The sequence below is a fragment of the Scyliorhinus canicula genome, chromosome 22, assembly GCF_902713615.1.
Source record: "Scyliorhinus canicula chromosome 22, sScyCan1.1, whole genome shotgun sequence".
NCBI classification, from domain to species: Eukaryota; Metazoa; Chordata; class Chondrichthyes; order Carcharhiniformes; family Scyliorhinidae; genus Scyliorhinus; species Scyliorhinus canicula.
Genome location: NC_052167.1, coordinates 1,651,280 through 1,675,706, shown reverse-complemented (window position 1 = coordinate 1,675,706; position 24,427 = coordinate 1,651,280). Strand labels below are relative to the sequence as shown.

The 24,427-nt window shown below is 45.9% G+C and overlaps 1 protein-coding gene across 1 annotated transcript; it reads left to right on the top strand.

Moving 5' to 3' along the window:
- Window positions 1–1,197: 1,197 nt before the first annotated feature.
- Window positions 1,198–22,027, top strand: fut11 (fucosyltransferase 11 (alpha (1,3) fucosyltransferase)). Its single transcript, XM_038782999.1, has 4 exons — window positions 1,198–1,834; window positions 8,109–8,734; window positions 18,215–19,285; window positions 20,368–22,027. The coding sequence occupies exons 1-3, from the start codon at window positions 1,199–1,201 to the stop codon at window positions 18,357–18,359; spliced, it is 1,407 nt and encodes a 468-aa protein (XP_038638927.1). The 5' UTR covers window position 1,198; the 3' UTR covers window positions 18,360–19,285; window positions 20,368–22,027.
- The last annotated feature ends 2,400 nt before the right edge of the window (window positions 22,028–24,427 follow it).

Sequence of the window (24,427 nt, the reverse complement as noted above, 5' to 3'; positions counted from 1 at the left end):
TTGCTGGAATTCTTCTAATACCTTGGTCTCTTCACTTAACTTCAGACTTCCTAGATCCTGTTGCTGAACAACACCCCTGCTATTTATTCTTCAGGCTGCAACCCTCTCCAAGCACAATAAAATCAGAGTTGGAAATTAATCAACCCCATGACATACAAACACTGTTTCCAGCATGAATCATAGAACATTACAGCGCAGGACAGGCCCTTCGGCCCTCGATGTTGCACCGACCTGTGAAACCCCTCTAAAGCCCATCTATACTATTCCCTTATCGTCCATATGCCTATCCAATTATCATTTGAATCTAACTACAAGTTTTACCCTTCCTGGCACAGAAACGTTAAATCGAACCCACGTAAAACTACACCTTATTTCTAATGCTCACCGATACAAATATAAAGCCCTTAAAACTACCTTTGCTTTCCTAGTGAGACTGACCTCATGAATGAAAGAAGAGTGAAACACAAAAATGAGTGGCCTAAATCAGGGTGTGTGTAAAGTGATATTAATAGACTGTACCAGGAGAGGCTCGAAAGCTACGCTCTCAAGGGTAATAGGAGATAGGCAATAAATGCTGAGCTGGCCAGCAAAACCCAACTCCCAGCTGTGAATAAAAAGACCGCACAAAAGAGAAATGGAGCCCTGGCCTCAAACAACCTGGGGCATGTGTCGGCTGGTTATGCTGAAACTTTTACACACACACAGAGATCTAGCTACAATCCATCCGTCATGGTCAACAAACCAAATTTTAGTAATGGAACAAACATCACAGGACTTTGGAATGAGAATAAAAACAATCCACAGGTTTGCAGAGGAGTAAAATTACTTTTATTTGATCAGTGATAGTCTTGACAAACTTGTGAGATTTGGATTTCATTGATGAATTTGTACTAGCTCCTGATTGGGACATTAGCCAGCCAATCAGCACTGAGTACTCAAATGAGGCGTGTTGTGATTGGTGCGAATATCTAGGAAGGAACCAATAGAAACTTCTTACAGCCTGTGGGAGACCTTCTGCCGGAAGGCGAATGGCGATGACGCCACAGCGCCCGACCGTCCACGGTAAAGTGTCGTAAAGAGGGGTGGCAGCCATACAGCGGCGGGTGCTGACCCACTGCCGTAAAGGGATGGGGTGACGGAGACCCTGACCTCCTGCCGTGAAGCGGGCGGTCCTGTCGTAAAGGCGGGCCTGTCAGCCATGGCGGCCGCGCTGCTCCTGCTGGCGCTGCTGGGCCCGGCCCGCGGCCTGCGGGAGGCCGGGGTATTTGAGGCGGCCTCGGCGCTGTCGGGGCTGGTGTCGGGTAGCAGCAGGAACGCCAGCCGGGCCGGGCGGGACGCCGAGCTGCCGGTGTTGCTGTGGTGGAGCGAGCAGCTCTTCCCGCACTTCCCCGGGCGGAGCGAGCGCATCGAGTGCGGCGCCGGGGCCTCCTGCCTGGTCACCCGCAGCAAGCGGGCGCTGGCCCACCGCCGCACCGCCGCACTCATCTTCTACGGCACCGACTTCCGCGCCTACGAGGCGCCGCTGCCGCGGGCCCCGCACCACACCTGGGCCCTCTTCCACGAGGAGTCGCCCATGAATAACTACCTACTGTCGCAGGCCGCCGCCATCCGTCTCTTCAACTACACGGCCACCTTCCGCCGCCACTCCCACTACCCGCTCGCCCTGCAGTGGCTGCCCGCCGCCGACTACCTCCGCGCCCCGCCCGCACTGCCGCTCGCCACCAAGAACCGCCTCCGCAGCCTGGGCCTGGCCCCCGTCCTCTACCTGCAGTCCCACTGCCAGGTGGCCTCCGACCGAGACCGCTACGTCCGCCGCCTGATGGAGCACCTGCAGGTGAGGGGGAGGGGCCTGGGGAGGAAGGGGTGGGGTCTTGGGGAGGAGGTGGGGCCTGGGGAGGGGGGGGAGGAGGTGGGGCCTGGGGAGGGGGGGAGGAGCTGGGGCCTGGGGAGGGGGAGGAGGTGGGGCCTGGGGAGGGGGCGGGGCCTGGGGAGGGGCCTGGGGAGGGGGAGGGGGCGGGGCCTGGGGAGGGGGAGGGGGCGGGGCCTGGGGAGGGGGCGGGGCCTGGGGAGGGGGAGGGGGCGGGGCCTGGGGAGGGGGCGGGGCCTGGGGAGGGGGCGGGGCCTGGGGAGGGGGAGGGGGCGGGGCCTGGGGAGGGGGAGGGGGCGGGCCCTGGGGGAGGGGGCGGAGGTGGGGGTGGGGCCTGGGGGGGTGGGGCCTGGGGGAGGGGGAGGAGGTGGGCCCTGGGGGAGGGGGCGGAGGTGGGGGTGGGGCCTGGGGAGGTGGGGCCTGGGGAGGTGGGGCCTGGGGGAGGGGGAGGTGGGGCCTGGGGGAGGGGGAGGTGGGGCCTGGGGGAGGGGGAGGAGGTGGGGGTGGGGCCTGGGGAGGGGGAGGTGGGGCCTGGGGGAGGGGGAGGAGGTGGGGGTGGGGCCTGGGGAGGGGGAGGTGGGGCCTGGGGAGGGGGAGGTGGGGCCTTGGGGAGAGGGAGGTGCGGGTGGGGCCTTGGGAAGGTGGTGGTGGGGCCTTGGGGAGGGGGGGGAGGAGGTGGGGGTGGGTGTGGGGCCTGGGGGTGGGGGTGGGGCCTGGGGGAGGGGGAGGAGGTGGGGCCTGGGGGAAGGGGTGGGGCCTGGGGGAAGGGGTGGGGCCTGGGGGAGGGGGTGGGGCCTGGGGGAGGGGGAGGAGGCGGGGGCCTTGTGGAGGGGGTAGACAGGGCATGGGGGGAGGGATGAATGTTGGTCAAGGCACCAGCGATACTTCGATTGCTGTTAAACTGTGATTAATGTACCATCTGGAAGATAGTGTAGCTCTCGCTCACTACTAGGGAAAAGTGTCTGACTAGATTTTACCCTCAAGTCCCCGGACGGGGTCTTGAACCCACAATCTTGCGACCCTGAGGGGAGAGTGCTGCCTCTGAGCAATGACTTGAACCCCCCCCCCCCGCCTCAGTGTGTTAGTAAAATACATTATGTGGCATCTTGCTGCAAGTTTAAAAGCGTCTTAACTCAGCTATGAGATCCATGTAGTCTGCAAACAATACATTTAGTTGCTTAATTGCAAAATACCTAAGGCCCAACCATTTGGAAGGTACTTGATTTATTTTTAACTGGAGGCAATGGAGAAACAGTTCAGGTGATACAGGTATCCTCACAAACTAAGAATGCCGAGGAGCTGGTCTGTGGAAACGAATAACCCGTTGAAGCTGGTAGTTCAGTGTTTTTGACGTTAGCACATGAAGTTGTATAGAAACATCGAAAATAGGAATATTGAGCCTGCTCCCCCACTGTCATCATGGCTGCAACCAGCTCCGGCACTCAATGTGATCACGGCTGATCCTCTATCTCAATGCCACACTATGCAATAAAGCAGATTAATGAATCGTGTAGTATTAGGGTGTTTGGGACTGTTAAGGGTTAATACGGGACTGGGGAATAGTTATTATTTAGAGTCCCATGGGAATAGTAGTGTGAGTCTGTGTTCTGTATATGGTTATGTGTTACGAACAAAGTTATTGTTCAGCAAAACAAGTCTCTAGACCACTCCATGAGACAACATACTACCAGACAATTGGAACAAAACTTATTTTTATTTAATCTGGTGTTAGCCTGTCTTTAAAGAAATTGAAGAAATAGTCAGGTGAAAGATGCAGAAATCGTGTCCAGCTCACAAGGTGATGCTGTTGTTAGATTTTTGAGTTGTGCTCTGGGCGAGGAGTATGTCAACTCCCAGAAAAGTACCATATTAATCCCACTGAGTCCACTGGAGCTGCGGGGTTATCGGTGGCTGGCTTGAATTCATAGGTTTCCTCGTGATCTACCTTTTATGAGCATTTGGCTGCTTTGAATTCGCTGTTATAGACAATGTTAAGCAGCCTGCAGTCACCCAGCACGACAGCCAATCACTGCTCGGTTTCTTTAATGAGTAACAAACTCAGCAGGCATTCTCCCCAAAGTTGTTTCCATTGAACTTATAGCACGGACGGGGGACCTTCTGCTTCAAACATGTCAGCATTTACCCTCCATGCAAGGAATTTGTTCTAACCAAATTTGTCGCTGCAACAAATCACTGTTAATGGCAGGGAGTTTGTTAATTGGAACCAGTACAGCGGAGTTTCAGTAAATTAGTCCCAGGGGTGAGGAAGGGGGCTGTCCTTGAGTACATTGGGTCTATGTGCCCTGGAGTTTGGAGGAAGATGAGGGGAGATGTCATTGAAACACACAAGGGTCTCGGGGTGGATGCTGAGGGACAGTTTCCTCTGGCCTAGTCTCAGGATAACGGCAGGGTTGCCCAAATCTCCAGCCATTATGCGGCCAACACATCCATCCTCGTGACTGCCTTCCTACAGCAATTGGAAAGCAAAAAAGACTCATTATCCAACTGGATGACGCTTGATTGTTAACCAATCAGCCATTTGTCCCCCTGTAGCACGGATGCGAAAATGAGCAGCAGTTATACGCAAGTCTACACAAGCCCTCGCCACTGATGATATCACTCGTGCACCATCACACTGCTTGAGGACATCCTCAAGATTGGGATTGTTCTCGCTGGAGTTCAGAAGAATTAGGGGGGATCTCATAGAGACTTTTAAAATGATAACAGGACGAGACAGGGAAGATGTTACCAATGATGGGTGTGTCCAGAACCAGGGGTCACAGCCTGAGGATTCAGGGTAAACCATTTCATACAGACATAAGGAGACATTTCTTCACAGAGTGGTGAGCCTGTGGAATTCATTACCACAGGAAGTAGTTGATGCTAAAACTTTGAATATATTCCAGAGGCAGCTGGATATAGCACTTGGGGGAATGGGATCAAAGGCTATGGGGAGAAAGCAGGATTAGGCTACTGAGTTGGATGATCAGCCATGATCGTGATGAATGGCGGAGCAGGCTCGAAGGGCCAAAAGGCCTCCTCCTGCTATCTTCTATGTATGAATGTATGTATCCCCAAATACAATCAAATGGGAGTACCCTTACAATAACACTCTGTAACATCCCACATTTTCAATATTTTTGTATTTGATAAAAGAAAATGACAAAAGAAATCTCTTTTAATGTCCGGATGATTTCCCCCCAAGGTTTCATTGTCCTGGACAGTAAGAAGTCTTACAACACCAGGTTAAAGTCCAACAGGTTTGTGTCAAATCACTAGCTTTCGGAGCACTGCTGCTTCCTCAGGTGAATGTCATCTTCACATCATTGTCCTGGAGATTGATCTTCAATGCATGGAGACTCAAAGCCAATCCCGGAGGGTTGGCAACGATAGAATGGGACAATAATTTAGGACTGAGAAGAGGAGAGATTATTTCACTCAAAGGGTTGTGAATCTTTGGAATTCTCTACCCCAGAGAGTTGTGGATGCTCCATCACTGAATATAGTTAAGGCTGGGATAGGTTTCTGATCTCTTCTGGAATTAAGGGATTTGGGGGGGGGGGGTCGGCAGGAAAGTGGATTTGATGCCCAAGATCAGCTATGATCATGTTGAGTCGCAGAGCAGGTTCAGTGGATCGTGTGGTCTATTTCTTGTGTACTCTCTTCCCAACCTGGCCAGTGCTGCTGCGCGCATTCAGAAAAGACTGCCACAATTTAATGCCAGGATGCAGTGCTCAGCCACTGACTGCCGAGCAATAAACCCTCCCGTTCCCGCCTGATTAGAAGCCGCACACCTAAGTTCCAGCACTCGGCAATCGGGTTTTGTAATCTGTCAGACCCTCCAGCGTGTTCCGCATCGTCAAAAACAACCAACTATCTGGCCCCAGCCAAACGGGAAAGCGAGGTTGTTGAAATTGTCGCCAGTCCTCCAGTTGGCTACTTGAGGGAATGCCCTTTTAAGGAGGGAAATCTGTCGTCCTTACCTGATCTGGCCTACATGTAACTCCAGATCCACAGACTCTTAAATGCTCTCCGGGATGGACAATAAATGCTGGCCCAGCCGGCAACACCCACATCCCATGAACAAATTTTTTTTAAACTGTACTCAGCCAGGTGCTTTTTTGCAGGAAAGATATTGCACAAGGGAATAAATAATATCCTGCATTTTTCTGGCGGAAGCGTTATGTGGTTGAAGGGATGCAACAAGGATGTGCTCTTGTGCAATCACATGGTGGATATGAGCGACTTTGAGCATTGCTGCAAAAAGAGACCAACTGACGAAGCTGTTCATCTTTCACTCATCAGGACAACTCGCAAGATCAGCCAACAGTGAAGGGAACAACAGTTTACACTGCATGGGAAGAGACTAGCTTTTAGGGATGTGGCAATCGCAATGACACAGACAGTACCTTGCTGTTTCCCAGTATAGTTAAATTTTACGTTCTTTTAATAGTGTTTTACTTTGGGATTCTACAGAATTTTACAATACATTACCGGATTCCTCAACAAGAAAAATGGTTGAAAATCTACCACTGTATATATTATAGCTTGCAGCATTACAGTAGGGGGCAGTGTAAATCTACAAGCAGAGCGAAAATGAAGAAATCACGACAATGGCTTCAACATTGGGTTCAGTCAACTGTAGATGACCAAAATCAAAATTGAATATTTGAAATATCCTTCTTCATTAGCTACAGTTTAAAGAAGCAATCGATAAATGCAGAGTTTTATTTGAAATTCAAACTCCACTTCTGTTTAAAAATCCAATCTTGCAACACGCCAAGACTTTATTTGGCCTAACGCTATTTATGAAAAAATGCATTGATATGTTTACAGATTGAGCGACAAGAAAGCGTTGCACCTTTTTGTTCAGTAATTTAACTGATATCCAGTTTCAAGAAATTCCCCTTTTTGACTAAACTTCACCTAATTTTAATACTTAAATGTACAACATTGCCACAACAGCCTTTAATTTAAAGCTGAACAGAAAATCAGCAAAAAAAAAACCCCGTAATATTTCCATAACTGTATCTGGCATCTTGATATATTCTGAAAGGAGGACTTGCACTTGTATAGCGCCTTTCCCAACCTTCCAAAGTGTTCGGCAGCCAGCAAAGAATATCCTTCAACTGCAACTGAATAAGCCAAAATTGATCTGGTGACTAAACCAGTCCTCCGTTTGCATTTGGGTTCTGTTGGCACGCAAGGTGCCGTTACCAAGTAAGAGTGGACTGCAGATGGAATGTGTCTGTGTATCATAAAGTTTATCTTAAATAAGAGTAGTTACCACAGTACGCAGTAGAATCTCTTTGTACCGTTTGAAGTTCATGTCCCAATTTGCCACAATAGGAACTTCAGTGATTAGGTGGCCAAGTATACTTCATGATTACAGTAATTTTGTTTGTGGTGTTGACAATGACCAGAATTAACTGTTGTGAACTAGATACTAAGGGATGTGGTTGAATTGATTGTTATGTTCACACTGCTGCTATGTGGAGCAAGTTCTGTGGCTTCATTTGAGTTGCAACTTATCCCCAGTTTGCCTCTGCTCCTCATTCACAGTCAAATAAAATCACCATTTTATTATTATTTTAAAAATTAATTTTGCTAAACAAAACAAAATTATTCCACCAGAAAATACAATAAACCCTTTCTGGCAAAGTCCCGTTCCTGCATATACCAAAAGCTCTCCTCAGACGGAAACCCCAAACTTCCCCCTCGACACCTCCAAGCTTGCACCCCTCCAAAAACAAATCCTTCATCTCCTTCGCCCTTCTCTCTTCCCATCCTCAACCTCGCATCCATCCTTCCGGCCCAAATACATGATTCCGCCGGATCAGCCTCCGCCTCAATCCTGCTTCCAACCTAAAGTGCTGCCGAAACTGCCTCCAGATTTTCCAGCATGGCAACCACCACAGGACATCCTGAATACTTCCCTGGGGCAAACGGAATCGGTGGGGTCGCCAAAGGCCACTGACCCCCTACAAGACCCCCCAACCCCCTGCAAGACCCCGCCTCCATCCTCGCCCGTAAAGCCGCCATTTTATTTTAATGTGAACAATCCACATTTTATTTCTAAACGCCTGCCAAGGTTTCACACGTACTACTGGCAAAGCAGACCGCTCTTCCTAAACCTCCAGCGAGCTGTTTCGTCTACCTCAGCTGGAACATTAAATGGACGTTAAGATGCACATTGACCAACCTGTAACTCATTTTGTTTCCTTCCCTCTGTCGCACGTAGATTGATTCTTACGGCCAGTGTTTGCAGAACAAGGACCTGCCTAGCAATCGGCTGGTGGACACGTTAACAGCCACAACCGAAGATACAGAATTCATGGAATTTATAAGCAAGTACAAGTTTCACCTTGCCATGGAGAACGCAATCTGCGACGATTATATGACTGAGAAACTGTGGCGCCCCATGCACTTGGGAGCTGTGCCGATATACCGTGGGTCCCCAGTGGTAGAGGACTGGATGCCCAATCCGCGCTCTATAATTCTGATCGACAGCTTCGAGTCTCCGAAGGCCTTGGCGGACTTCATAAATTACCTCGATCAGAACGACGAAGAATATATGAAGTACCTGGAGTACAAACAGCCGGGAGGCATCACCAACACCCTGCTGCTGGAGAGTTTGGAAAAGAGAGACTGGGGCGTGAACGACGTGAACAAGCCCAACTACTTGAATGGGTTCGAGTGCTTTGTTTGCGAAAAGGAGAACGAGAGGCTGCGGGCAGAGGAGGCTCACCGACAGCAGCCAGATAAGTTTCTGCCACCAGCCCCTAGAATGGCTGCTTACAATCACATGGGTTGCCCCCTGCCGGTCCCTGGGTATGGAAACTTTGATGAGATTCCTGAAGATGACAGGTACGTCACCACCATCCTTTTCAGTTGTACAGAACATACCAGAGCATCAAAGAAGTATTTGCTCGGTTTGGCGTTCCCTACAATTTGTTCTTAACTTGATCATCCCGTTGCATTTGAGAATTCTCTCCATTTGTATGTTCTCTACATGATGGTGGTATTTTTGAATCCCCACTCACCTTGGGCAACAGCCAAGATATTGTGACATTAAATAGAAAACCTCCTGGGTTTTGAGGTAACGCTGAGAAACCCTTGGGTAACTCTGACCGCTCCAATGCACCCAAGTGTGCTGATTCACATTTTTCAGCGATTCTATTCGAATAGTCTTAAAGATGTCTTAAAACCCCAGATTACAGTCCAACAGGTTTGATTAGAATCACTAGCTTTTGGACCACTGCTCCTTCCTCAGGCTTTCATGGCTATTCAAATAGAGTATGCATCTCATTGGCCAAGAAATTGGGTCACGTGTCATCTGCTTTTCGGGAAGTGCGGCCGACAAAAGGTCCGGAAAAGCAGTGCGGCCGACAAAGGTCCCAATGTGGTGGGCAGGAGCACTCCAAACACCTCCTAGCTGGAAACATATTGCTTCCTTTTTAACATTCACTCACGGGCAAGGCAAAGGAGTCAGTAAGGATTCATGTTGGTGATACGAGATTTATTTTTATAATTGAATGGAAATTTCCCAGATATCACTGGTGGGATTTGAACTTTTGTCTTCATATTTTATTTTTATAAATTTAGAGTACCCAATTATATTTTTCCAATTAAGGGGCAATTTTGAGTAGCCAATCCACCTGCCCTGCACATCTTTGGGTTGTGGGGGCGAAACCCACGCAGACACGGGGAGAATGTGCAAACGCCACACTGACAGTGACCCAGGGCCGGGATTCGAACATTGTGATTAAGTTACTGCCTATTGGCTGAAATAAATAGTTGTGAGCCCAAGTGCAGGTTTAAATATTTATTCAGGAGAGGCAGAGGAAAATTACACACTCTCCACATTCTGCACATTCTCTGGTTTTTAGGACACACCCCTTGAAACTTTCTACCTGACCATGGTTGAGAAAGATCCCAGGAGCTAATTGAAGAAGTGAAAATAGTATCAGATTGTGATGTTCTCTATTGAGTCCCTCAAGATGGTTAAAAGCTAGTGCTGACAAAGAACATCAAGCTAACAAAGCTAGTTTATTTATAAGACTTTAAATGATTCGCAAACCTTACTAGAACATATAGTGCAGAAGGAGGCCATTCGGCCCATCGGGTCTGCACCGAACCACTTAAGCCCTCACTTCCACCCTATCCCTGTAACCCAATAACCCCTCCTAACCTTTTTGGTCACTAAGGGCAATTTAGCGTGGCCACTCCACCTAATCTGCACGTCTATGGACTGTAGGAGGAAACCGGAGTACCGGAAACCCATGCAGACACGGGGAGAACGTGCAGACTCCACACAGACAGTGACCCAGCGGGGAATCGAACCTGGGACCCTGACGCTGTGAAGCCACAGTGCTATCCACTTGTGCTGCCCACTAGGTAATAGCTAAGAAAGTAACAGTATTAAATCTATGCTATAGGAATCTATAATATTTAACTATGCTGTCTAAACTCTCTCTAATACAATGAACAACCTATCTCAACCTGCCACTAACACCTTCTCCCAGAATCCCAGGAGTTGCAGTATATTTATATGACTACTCTGTGGTGCCATCTAGTGTTAAGATACATGAACATCATCAACCTTTACACTTCCTACAGTATACATACCATTACACCGATCACAGAAGGAAGCATAATAAAATAGATTAAGAACACTTGCCTTGTGTGGCTCTCCTCTTCTGACTATCTGAGGCAGTGGAGGGTAAGGCAGGGCTGACATGTACAGGCACGATGGGCTGAATGGCCTCTGTTGTGTTCTGTGGCCTTGCCGTTGCAATGATATTCACAGAACATCTGATTGATTAACTATGACGATGATTTATTGATGAACGTGTGGAAAGATAACAAAACAATACAATACGGAAAAAGTTACTATGTGACTTTTGTGAACTCTTCTGGAACTTCCCTTACATGTTCTACCCATTATTAACCAACTGGCCAGTGCCTCGCTTCATGTGACTGATGTCTGACGCCACCAGCTGGTAGAAGGTCGCATTGCTAACTGTACAATACTGTTCACAGGCATATCAACACGGCCTTCTGTTGCGCGTTGCATTTTTGGATGCAGCCACCTAAGCAGCTTCAAGGATTTGCCACTTCAGCCATTTTCTTTCACATGAACAGACTTTTGTGTGACGTGCACAGTTGAGTTTCTGGGTGACCTGCTGCAGGTGCCATGTCTTGATGTACGAAAGTGTGTTCTTGTGTTCTGCATGGGGCCAGGTCAAAGCAAGTAGTGGATGCTCATGAAAATGGCAACAATGTGAGCTGTTAGGACTGCTGTCAATGCCATTGTTAATTGACAGCGAATTCTGTGTGTCTTTCAAATCCTTTTAAGCTTGAATCTTGCCCGCGTTCTCCTGGTTTAATGGAGAAATAATTAGAGATTAGGAGAGTTTGAATTGGATGCTTGCATTCAAAATTGGACTTGCTCAAAAGTGATATCGGGGAGTTGCTGTAACATTGCGAGTTGTGGATTTCTTACTCAAAAGAGGTAAAAATCACACAAAAATGTTAGTGGTGACAATGCAAGTGTTAGACCGGGTATATGTTTTTAATTTTGCCAGATTTACAGTTCATATAGGATTGAAATTCTAGCTGTGGGAATGTACAACAGTTACAGGGCAGCTTGCACAGAGGTTGCGGGAAAGTCTTGAAAGTAAATTACAATTAGTGGTGTGAGAGTGAATAGGCAATGTTAGTATTGCAGCAATGGACGGTGTTTGGGAGGCAGGGTATGGATGAAATATTGGCAAGTCATTGCTGCCGATATTTACAACAACAGCATGCATTTACCCCTAACAAGTACAATGTCCCACGGTGGCTGCACAGGAGTGTTATCATACAAATACGCAGCGTGTTCATGGTGTGGCTTCTAATTGTTCTGTTCCCAGCACCATTTACACTTGGTTATTTCCCTTGGTCAGGAGCAGACAGATTATGGAGGGAGGAAGGAAGGAGATGATGGGAGTCGGAGGCTGTTGCTATCTACCTTTAGGTCAAGTAAGGAGACGTTTTCATAGATTAGCCCGTACTAAAAAAGGATTATGTGGTGTGTGGGTTAATTTAGGGCGTTGCAGAGTCGCACGGAGCGAGGAGGTCCTTTAAAGCTGTAAATTCTCATTCCAATTTAGTCAAAAGTATTTGTAAATGTTTTTGTTCCCGACTAATGTCCTGTGACAATGCCCAGAATGTTCAGCAGTGTTGGTATGTCAGCAAGAAAAAAAAAATGGAGTGCAGTAACTGTGGCAACAGCAATGTTTTGACAGAAAAGAAACGAAGCATGGCAGACGTACAAAGCGATAGGTCTGGTTAAACATTTTCCTCCGTTTAAAATAATTGCGCTTCTGATAGGAATCTTCTAATAAAACGTACAGTGAGCTCTAATTAGTTACATGGAAAAATACAACGCAAGCTGAATGTTGCCTTTCCAGGTTGATGCTACATCGATGGCCAATGGCTGCTTTTTGTGTTGCTGATGGCAGTTTGGCATTGGGCATATGAGATGTGAGCAGTTTCTGCCTGAGAGTTCCACTTAACAAAAGATTGATACTCCCTTTTCTATGTCATTGCTGCGTGTTTTTTGTTAAGAATCTGCAGGACTAATTCTTAAAATTGTATGAATCACTGAGAATCTAGTGTCCAGCAAAGTCAAATATTAAATGCAACAAATTTAGACGGAGCTTTACTCTTATTCATTCACAGGAATATTGTTGTGTGTGGGGGGGGGGGGGGGGGGCAGCATTTATTGCCCTCCCCTTAATTACCCCGAGAAAGTGGTGGGGAGCTGCGGCCTTGCACTGCCACATCCGTGTGGTGTAGGTACACCCACAGTGCTGTTAGGGAGGGCTTTCAAGGACTTTAGCCCAGTGACGATGAAGGAACGGGGATATTCCTGCAAGTGTGACTTGGAAAGGAACTTGCAGGTGATGGTGTCGCTAAGCGCCTGCTATCCTCGTCCTTCTAGGTAGTAGAAGTCGCGGGTATGGGAGGTGCTGTCGACGGTGACACCTGCTCACAGTAAGTCAGTTGGTCCAGGACTATCTCACTGGTGACTTGGATCAGTGTTCATTACCGACGTACAAAGTGTGAAAATGCTTAGTAGCGCAAGGGTTACATTTCTCACGCGCTTAATTTTTAAAAGTACCAAACTTTGCAGAATCTCCTCAGAGGTGTCAGAAAAAAATAAACTGCCGTTTATTTCCAAGCCAGCCTGGGAGGTAGTCGATCAATTTTGTACATCAGAATTACGGTGGACTGATATTGGGTGTTGTAGCTCGTGTATTAAATTGGAGATTAGCCCAACAATGAGTGGATACTCAAAATAAAAATGTTGCGTTGGTCAAATAGTCAAAGATAGAATTGGAAGGGTACTGATAGGAAAGGTACAGATAGCTTTGCACTGGAGCGAGTGATTGATCTTTCACAGTATTGGCGGTTAGTGCAATTAATTCGAGGTACCTGCCGCAGTCTTATCTATCTTTTCCTTACCTATTAGAATACTGGTCATTTCCTTAAGGGTTTCATTGGCTGCGAGATGCTTGAGGATATACTGAGTCTGTGAAAAGTCCGAAATAAATTCAAGTCTTTTCTCATATGGAGGCCAAAAATGTAACCACAAGAGGCTCTAATAAAAAAAATAGGTATACAATAGTGAGGAGATTTTCTATTTAAGTAAGAAAATATCTGTACTTTAGCTGTTGAATGTATGAATGCGTTTTCTCTAGATGAATGGTTTGATATCTTTCCACTGCAACATACTATTAAACCTAGCTTGTCTGCATTTATAAAGTATAGCTGTTAATTTTAGAAGTTCAGCACTGGTATGTTCAGAATGAGTCACCCCATCATTTAATGAAGGCAGATTTCATTTCTACAAAATGTCCATTAACCAAATTGCCCTTCTGTAATAAAATCAATCGGAAAGCTTCCACTTAATGTCTGCTCTTCTCTGCCCAGTTTTATTCGCCGCTGCAAAGTCACCCCCCGTTATCATGATTCATCAAAACAAAAAAAGTAAGCAATCTGATTCAGCAGACACAGTGGGAGAGCAACGGCTGAATCAACTGTGAGAAAAATATTCCCAACTTTCCACTTATTGCTTTACTCTGGATTGGATTGGATTTGTTTTATTGTCACGTGTACCAAGGTACAGTGAAAAGTATTGTCCAGACAGATTATTCCATCCATTAAAAAAAACATCGGACACACCTACATACACACTGTAAATACATAGACACAGGTATCGGCTGAAGCATATAGGAGCGTAGTACTACTGGGTGGAGCAGATGTGTGAAGAGATGAGTTCAGTCCATAAGAGGATCATTCAGGAGTCGTAACATTCAGGAGTCGTAACAGTGGGCAAGAAGCTGTTTTTGAACCTGTTAGTTTGTGTTCTCAGACTTGTGTATCTCCTGCCCGATGGAACAAGTTGGAAGAGTGAATAATCCAGGTGGGAGGGGTCTTTGATTATGCTGCCCGCTTTCCCAAGGCAGCGGGAGGTGTAGGCAGAGTCAACGGATGGGAGGCGGGTCTTCGTGATGGACTGAGCTGTATTCGCGACTCTCTGTAGTTTCTTACAAGTTAAACTTACAAGATAATGAATGGCTTGGATAGGATGGACGTAGGGAAGTTGTTTCCATTAGCAGGGGAGACTAGGACGCGGGGGCACAGCCTTAGAATAAAAGGGAGTCACTTTAGAACAGAGATGAGGAGAAATTTCTTCAGCCAAAGAATGGTAGGTCTGTGGAATTCATTGCCACAGAGGGCGGTGGAGGCCGGGACGTTGAGTGTCTTTAAGACAGAAATTGATAAATTCTTGATTTCTCGAGGAATTAAGGGCTATGGGGAGAGAGCGGGTAAATGGAGTTGAAATCAACCATGATTGAATGGTGGAGTGGACTCGATGGGCCGAATGGCCTTACTTCCGCTCCTATGTCTTATGGTCTTACGGTCTTGGGCTGAGCAGTTGCCATACCAGGCCGTGGTGCAGCCAGACATGATGCTTTCTATGGTGCATCTGTAAAAATTGGTAGTAATCAATGTGGACATGCCGAATCCCCTTAGTTTCCTGTGGAAGTATAGCCGTTGTTGTGCTTTCTTGGTCGTATCGTTGACGTGGGTGGACCACGACAGATTGGTGGTGATGTGCCCACCTAGGAATTTGAAGCTATCGACCATCTCCACTCAGCACCATTGACGCAGACAGGGCTTTGTACGATACTTTGCTTCCTGAAGTCCACTTGAAGAGATCAAAACCAGCAATGTAAGAAAATCACAAATCAAACCAGTAGGGGATTCAAGAGAAACTTCTTTACCCAGAGAGTGGTTAGTCTTAGAATGTAAAATTTGTTATTACAAGGCCTATTTAAGACATAGGGGAAGCGAGAGAAACACAGGAGGGAGGTAGGAATAGAAGGTAAAGCTGATGGGGTTAAATGAGCAGAGGTGGGGACAAGGCCCCGTGTGGATCAGAAACACCGACATAGGCTGGTTGGACTTGTGTGGCATGGTGATGCAGTGGTTAGCACTGCTGCCTCATGGCGCTGAGGACCTGTGTTCGATCCTGGCCCCGGGTCACTGTCCGTGTGGAGTTTGCACATTCTCCCTGTGTCTGCGTGGATCTCACCCCCACAACCCAAAGATGTGCAGGGTAGGTGGATTGGCCATGCTAAATTGCCCCTTAATTGGAAAAAAATATTTGAGTACTCTAACTTAAAAGGAAAAAAAATAGGCTGGTTTGACTGATCGGCCTGTTCCTGTCTGTAATGTAATTAGTTTGTGCATTACTTATAAAAACTAACGTACTTATTCCAGTTAATATTCCAATTGATTAAAAGAGCCTGATTAAACTCTATTGTATGGCTGTATTTGAATTAAACTCATGTTGTCATTTTTTTTTTATCAGTTTACTTTGAAGACTGGAAAAACATTTTTCCCCAAAGAAAATAGATTTTGTGAGCTAGAGTGTACGACAGGGTGGATTCATGGGTTATCCATCACATTTAACAAAAATGCATTTCAATTATTGTAATATAATTTGGAGACAACAATTGAATTGTGTATGGTCAAGGTTTAGAATCTGCACTGGCATCGCACTCATCTTTTATCAACAAAGTCATCCACTCTATTCAACAGTCCAGTCTTGGAAGATTAGAGAGAGAGCGGGTGCCATTTCTTTTAAGGGGAATGGAAGTCGCTACATCTTCAGGATGGGCAGATGAATAGAGACAACAGTTCAATGTAGGAAGAAGTGAAGTAGCACACTTCGGGGTTAACATCAGGGAAAGGGAATCAAAAAAATGTCATCGAGACATTTAGGGCACAGAAGTAGCCATTCGGCCCTGCTGGCTCCCCGCAATCCAATTGGTTTCACTCCCACAGGAAGAGAAACAAAGAGAGGAAAGAAAGATTGGATTGAATTTGTATTGCTGCATTAAAACATCGCAGGCCGCTTCACAGGAGTGCTATCAGACCAGCTTAGACAGAGCTGTACATAAAGACGTATTGGGACAGGTGACCAAAAGCTCGGTCAACGGGATCGAGTTTAAGTAGCTTTTCAAAGGAGGAAAGAGACGGCGAGGTTTAGGAAGCGAATTCCAGAGCTTGGAGCCCAGGCAGCTGATGGTACAGCCACCAATAATCGAGTGATTCAGAATGATTGTGGTGCAAAAGGCCAGAATACACCTTCATAATGATAAGATTTTGAATAGAGTAGAGGGGTGGAGACACCTTGGTTTACTGATACATAATCACTAAAGTATAGGTAGATAGAATCATAGAATTTACAGTGCAGAAGGAGGCCATTCAGTCCATTGAGTCTGCACCGGCCCTTGGAAAGAGCACCCGACCCAAGCCCACACCTTCACCCTATCCCCGTAACCCCACCTAACCTTTTTTTTTTTGTTTGGACACTAAGGGCAATTTAGCATGCCCAATCCACCGAACCTGCACATCTTTGGACTGTGGGAGGTAACTGGAGCACCCGGAGGAAACCCACGCAGCCACTAAAAGAACGTGCAGACTCCGCACAGACAGTGACCCAAGCCGGGAATCAAACCTGGAACCCTGGAGTTGTGAAGCAACTGTGCTACCATGCCCCCCTAAAGTTGTTTTTTAAAAAAATAAAATAAAATAAAAATCACCAGAACATCCAAAACTGCCGGCAGATGAAATCATCACAAAAATTGGTTAACGTGGTCAAATTTTCATTAATTGATGACATCAGTGCACAAATATTCCATTAACCCTTTTCAGGGACACTTGTAAGAGTACATTCTTTATCATTTAACGAAAAATTTTGCATCGTGCTCTGTAGTCAAGGTCAACTCTTCAGGAAATTAGCCATAGACTACAAATGACCACAGGCATATCTCTCACCGAGAGAGGGAGAGAGAGAGGGGTAGGTAATTGGTTCACAATAGGTGGACGGGCATCACTCTGCGAGCGTGGGGCAAGGCAGGGCGACAGTCGGTTATAAGCTACCACAGTCAGTACAAGGAGCGAACCCACACTATTGGCATCATTCTGTAGCACACTCTAGCCATCTCGCTAATCGACCTAACTGAGTCCTAGAATACAGTGTACACTGTGTTGATATTCAGTGTGTCCTTCAGCTTTTTAAAACAGGGAAATCTGGAATTGTTTGCGGCATAATTTGACTTCAATGAATTTGATTGCCATACGTCACTCTTGTTTACAGTATGTGATCGTTGTTTGAGTCCAGCCTAAATTAAAAGTATTGCACAAGATACAACCCTAAAACTCAAATGCCCACTTCTGCAGCAAGCTGCTAATTGAATCAAATTTGCTTTCAAAGTTTGACAGTACAATCCTCTGCCTAACTTGTAAAATAATTCAAAACTATGTCAAGTTCCATTTGAATTCTACTAATTATGCACCTTATTTTTGATGGAAATTTCTAATTGTGCCATGAGTTGACCAACTTGACCTTTTCACCCTTGATAACAAGACAACCTAACCGAGAGAGGTCAGGTAATAAATGGTGGAGAGGAGACCGATCTAGAATGTTCCTTGTTGGTCAAAACCACACTAGCCGTGCAAGGGGGGGGGGGGGATACAAGCTCAAACTGATGATGGGTAAATGTAGGAGTGGTGTCAGGAAGCTCTTAACTCTCAACACACACAGATTCTTCTCCAGGTAAGTCAGTGAGGACAACTTTGGGAATTGTTTATCGGATGCAGTGGGACTGACCGTTTGTCTTTGGTTACCAATTTAGGATCATTCGCAAGATTAGTAACCAAACTATTTCCTATTAATCCCTCCCCCCTCCCGCCTAACTGATCTAATTTCATGCTTTCTTACAGCTGGAAACAAATGTGGCAGCAAGATTACTGGCAGAGCCTTGACCAGGCTGAAGCCCTGAGCACTATGATTCACCGAAATGAGACTGACCCAAATAAACTGTGGGATTATGTTCACCAACTGATGACAAAGAGAAGCAAACACTAGCATTGGGACTAAAGACATCTTGTAACCGCCGCTTGAGAATTGGGCCGCCAGATAGACACTACTACCAATTGTGTGGAATTTTGCAAGTTCGGTTATCATGTACATTATATATACAGATATATTTTTGTTGAAAACTCATTTTTACAACTTTTCTACTTTTTAAAAGTTCTTCATATTTATCGTGTTCAAATTTCCTCCAGAATTGGCCATTTTCTTATGTTTGCGATGGGCAAGGAAAGGAGCATTCAAACGGAATGAGCTGTTTAGGAACCCAATCGCCGTGACACGCTCTGGGCGAGATCCTCTGGCCTCCCCCGCGGCGTCTTCCTCGGCGGTGGGAGCCAGCCTGCCGTTGGCCGGCCGGGGGATCTTCTCACCCCGTCGTCGCCAATGGGATTTCCCATTGAATCCACCCCGCGCCGCCGGGGTACACCTGGCGGGGGTGCGCCGTCGGCAGGGCCAGAACACCCCGCCAGCGTGAACATCTGGAAGATGTCGCCCATTGTGGTAAAATGGTGCTGATTAGCAGGTTTAAGACGTGTTTTGCCTTTTGAGAGATGCCTGGTTTGGAATTGAAATTTAATCAGGTGAGGGACAGAGGGCCAGTGTTGCTGCACGCATGGGCTCCTCTCTTTAATTCCCATGCAGCTGCAATGTTTACAGAGCTAAGTGTCTTTAACCTACACTGAATATTGCAACACAAGAGTTTAGATCAAATTCGGTTTTCCGCTATTTAACTTCCTCAATCTGGTTAATGCCTTCTGTTTTAAAGGATTCCACAGAAGCACAACAGCACAGAAAAAAACCATTTGGCACAACAGACTTTTCCCTCTTCATGAGCTTATCTAGCTTCCCCTTAACGATGGCACAATGGTTAGCACTGTTGCCTCACAGATCCAGGGACCCGGGTTCGATTCCGGCTTCGGGTGAGTGTCTATATGGAGTTTGCACTTTCTCCCCGTGTCTCCCGGGTGCTCCGGTTTCCTCCCACAGTCCAAAGATGTGCAGGTTAGGTGAATTGGCCGCGCTAAATTACCCCTTAGTGTCCAAAAATGTGCCAGTTAGGTGGGATTGCAGGAATAGGGCGAAAGAAGTGTGTCTAGTTAGGGTGCTGTTTCAGAAGATTGGTATGGACTGGATGGGCCGAATGGCCTCCTGCACTGGAGGAATTCTATGATTCTAAATGCAACCATTCTGTTTGCCTCACGGTTAGGAATTCCACTTTCTTCCCGCTGTTGGTAAAGAAGCTTCTGCTGAACTACCTAATGGATTCATTATTGACTATCTTGTATTTATGGCCCCCAGTTCTGGGCTGCAAAAAGTGGAACAGTCTTCTCTATGTTATCCTATCAAGCCCCTTCAAGTCACTTCTCACTCTTCTCTGCCTTAGGAAAAAAAAGAGGGCCCGACATATTTAGTCTTTGCTGATGTTTATACCATCTCGGCTCTGATATCATACCTGGTGAATCACTTTTTTGCACTTTCTTTGCTGCTACTGTCACCTTTTTGCAATAAGGAATTAAGATTTGCCTCACGGCACCGAGGACCCGGGTTCCATCCCAGCCCCGGGTCACTGTCCATGTGGAGTTTGCACAATCTCCCTGTGTCTGCGTGGGTTTCACCCCCACAACCCAAGGATGTGCAGGGTCATTGGATTGGCCTTGCTAAATTACCCCTTAATTGGGGAAAAAAATAATTGGGTACACTAAATTTATATTGAAAAAAAAGTTTAACTTTTTAAAAAATAAATTTAAGAGTAGCCAATTATTTTTCTTTTCCAATTAAGGGGCAATTTAGTGTGGCCAATCCACCTAACCAGCACATCTTTGGGTTATGGGGGTGAAACCCACGCAGACAAAGGGAGAATGTGAAAACTCCACACGGACAATGACCAGGGCCGGGATTTGAACCTGGGTCCTCGGTGCTGCAGTTCCAGTGCTAACCACTGCGCCACATGCCACCCTAAAAAAGTTTAACCTAACTTCTCTTCCAAATTATTTTCCACCAGCTGTTCTGTCCAGGCCTTTCCACATGGAGTAAAGACCAGCACCAGCAGAAGTTGAAAGGATGACATGCCAATATAATTTAGTCCTCGTTTGAAATCTACAATTTTAATCTTCAATGCATATTTGTACGTCTGCATTTTGAACCGTGTGAACCTATCACACTAGTGCAAGTGTGTATTTATAGTACCAAACAGTATCCACACTTAAAGAGGTGGAGAAATTTACAATAATATATTGTAAATATATTAATAATATATTACAGATTGGAGAATTAATATTCACACTGTAATTTCAAAGTGGAAGAGTTTGCAGACCTAAATGTGCTGTTTAATGGTGTATCGTACCAGGGAAAAACTATATCTGGCTTTTGTACTCATCTGGGATAAAGATGCAGCAAAGAGGAAGAAAAAGCTGTAAAAATGCATTTACAAAACTATTCTTGAGCAAGGCCGTCTGTTTCGCTACCTTGGGAGCTGCCATTGCAGACCTTCTTGAAGAATTCATTATTTGCCAACTTGGAAATGCTTCCTCTGTCTTTTCAAGGTTACTCGATCGTTTATCATTTGGCCACTGGGAGTATTGTGCTTCAGGGTTTCCTTGTGCACCTCTCAGTGATTGACAGTGTCGATGTTGGTGCAGGGTTAATTGGTGCCTGAGGGAGACCAAAGCTCCGCTTGAAAACTTGTCAGTAGTTCAATTTATCTCAGGTTTTCAGTCATTCCCCAAGCTTCATGAAATATGAATCTTGTACTTGAGATGTAATTTTTATTAACCCCATAAATCAAACAGGCTAGCTCTGCTGTGTTGTGAGTTTTGGCTATTTTTGACAAAATATAAACAGTTTACAGTCCAGGCTTGACCAAGAAAGGTACCAAGAGAATAGCATGAAGATTGAGTTGATTTAAGATATAACTCTTGTATGGATAGAGGAAGACCTTAAATCACTGAAGGAAACCACAATTTGACATGAGCATGGTTTCAAATGTACAGCACACAATTGATCTGGCACTTGTGAAATACTTTCTGCATTTGTTTGCAGATGTCATTGTTTAGTGAGGTGAGGACAACATTCTGAAGAATTTGTACATGACCAGAGTAAAGGAGGGATTCAATCCAGCAGCCACTTCAGGACTTGATGGATTCAATCCCACTTCAGGACTTGATGGACGCGGAAGGTGTGTTGATAACGTGGCCAATCGGGTTGGTCATCAGCCTGTAAATCCTTCCAAGAAGTCTGATGGCAGGCGGTAAGCGCAGGAGAATCTCCTGGTCAGCCAGACTGCAGGTGACAACGGCAAACCACTGGGGTACTTTACCAAGCACGATCATGGACCAATCCAGTGCAAGTACACTGCTGCCAATGGTCTTTTCAGGCATGGTACCTGAAGGAGCAGAGTAGAGTGGCAGCAGAGACTCTTCCATTTAAAACTCTGATTTTCTTGAATTGGTGTATAAATTCCGCAATGGGAAAAATAGTAGAATTAGCATGTTGCCCACTTGTAGGCAAGGCCTCAGATCTCGCCATTGAGAAACTCGGACTAAACCACTGATCCCCCTTTTCTCCACATGCCTCCCCCAGAGGTGTTGGTGGGTCACGACACAATTATCGATCGTGACACATTATACTAAACACCCCCTGCCCCCCCCCCAAGAGTTTTCAAACAGTGAAACATAGAACAGTACAGCACAGAACAGGCCCTTCGGCCCTCGATGTTGTGCCGAGCAATGATCACCCTACTCAAACCCACCCTATACCCGTAAGCCAACAACCCCCCCCTAACCTTACTTTTTAGGACACTACGGACAATTTAGCATAACCAATCCACCTAACCACGCACATCTTTGGACTGTGGGAGGAAACCGGAGCACCCGGAGGAAACCCACGCACACACGGGGAGGATGTGCAGACTCCGCACAGACAGTGACCCACAAACTGTTGGTATATTTTGTGGATTGAACTGACAATTAAAGGAGCTGAAGGTTAACCTTTTCACTTTCAAACCAATTCGCACATGTCACGCTTGGGATGAATGAATACATCTCTTTAAACAAGTGGATGCCAGAGAATTATTTCAAATTGCTTGTATGGTTTATTACGAATGCAGGCACTGACCATTTCTCAGTATTATGTGCCTTGGGCTTTGCCTGCTTGATGCAGGTTAATGTGAAAGATTGATTCTTGTTTTGAACGGACGTGTCAGTAAGGCTTAATGAGTTCCAAGTCATACCAATTACAGAATGTGCTGCCCATTCCAAAGAAGTTGATTGTTGAGTGCTTTCTAAGTATTCGCCACTATATTACTTGAGTAAACTTCTATTTTTATAACGCAGTAAGTCTGCTGTTTATTATCACTGCTAATTTTGTACTTCGATCCGTGCGGAGTGAAATTCCTTGCCTGGTTTGTTTTATTTCATATGCCAGTACCCTTGCATTTCTGCTGATGTCTATACAATGTGGATGGTGCAATCGGATGAATGATTGAGATGTTATATCATGAGTGAATTATTATGAATCGGAGGGACGCAAGGGGGGAACATTTTCTTCCGAGGGGCTGGGTGCATTGGTAACGATTATACCAGTGCCCAGCATATCAGAGGTCAAGCACAGAAAGCCAACCTTTTGGCCCACAGTACGTATGCCCGCTAAATGCGTTTGAAGAGCTGGAAGAAAACCCGAACCATTTCATCCAAATACATCAACCATGGTTACGATTTGGCAGCGTTTTATAATTTGTGATACAGTATTGAACATTTTGCACAGATATAGGAATACGGAATTATTATATTAATTCAGCCAGACTACGACATTTCAGACAGGCGCCTGGTTAATTTATTTTGCATGTTTTTCTGTTCTTTTCACTTCAATTTTATTCACAGCTGAGGTATTATAAGCTTCTTGTGAGTTGCTTGTTCTGAAAATGTCGTGGAATATAGGTTGACATTATGAAGACTTGATCTCGTTCTCAGTGACTGAGGACTTGTTACTATTTCTTGATCTTGTATAAGCTAAAAGGGAAGAAGTTATTTGACAAGTATATAGAAAATGATGTATGCAAAATCAATAAAGAAGAAGATTAAAAATAAACATTTTGCAACTCATCATTTATCAGTAAACCAGTTATATGGGGCGTGAGTGTTGCTGGCTAGGTCAGCATTTGTTGCCCATCCCTGATTGCCCCTTGAGCAGTCAGTGGTGAGCCGCCTTCTGGAACCACTGCATTGCATATGGTGTAGGTACACCCACCGTGCTGGTAGGGAGGGAGATCCTGGGTTTTGATCCAGCAACAGTGAAGGAACGGTGATATCTTTCCAAGTCCAGGAGGTGTGAGATTTGGAGGGAAATTCGCAGGTGGTGGTGTTCCCAGGAATCTGCTATTCTGTGCTATTAGTTTGACTATAATTTATGACAAGTGCTACTTCCAGATTCCACTCGTCCTCCTGAATGCCACCCCTTCTCTGCACACATTCTCCTGCTTGAATCCTGCAATTACCTGCTCTCATTCATGCTTTCAGAGGACTTGCAAATCTTCCTTCTCCAACCACAATGTCAGCTAATTAACACTTCCCAATTTACTGCTCCAGAACCTGCCTTCAGCAGCAACTTGGAGTGTACCTGGAGTATTGCGTACTGTTTTGGTCCCCTTGTTTGAGGAAAGATGTAGTGGCATTGGAGGCAGTTCAGAGAAGGTTCACTAAGTTGATTCCTGAGCTATGGGATTTGTCTTATGAGGAGAGATTGAACAGTTTAGGCCTATACTCTAGAGTTTAGAAGAGCGAGGGGTGATCTAATTGAGGTATACAAGATGATAAAAGGTGTGGATAAAGTAGATGTGGAGCAGATGCTTCCTCTTGTGAGGCATTCTAGAACGAGAGGTCATATTCTTAAGATAAGAGGTAACAAATTTAAAATGGAGTTGAGGAGAAACTGTTTCCCAAAGGGATGTGAAACTGGAATTTCCTACCCCAGAGTGCGGTGGATGCTGGGACAGTGAGTAAATTTGAGGAGTTGGACAGATTTTATTTGGTAATGGGCTGAAGGGTTATGGAGAACAGGGAGGACGG

Excerpts from the sequence above, each read along its gene's own strand:
- fut11 (XM_038782999.1), top strand. The coding sequence starts at position 1,199 with ATGGCGGCCGCGCTGCTCCTGCTGGCGCTGCTGGGCCCGGCCCGCGGC. Across the intron at positions 1,835-8,108 it reads GCCTGATGGAGCACCTGCAG|ATTGATTCTTACGGCCAGTG; the intron begins GTGAGGGGGAGG and ends TGTCGCACGTAG. Across the intron at positions 8,735-18,214 it reads GAGATTCCTGAAGATGACAG|CTGGAAACAAATGTGGCAGC; the intron begins GTACGTCACCAC and ends GCTTTCTTACAG.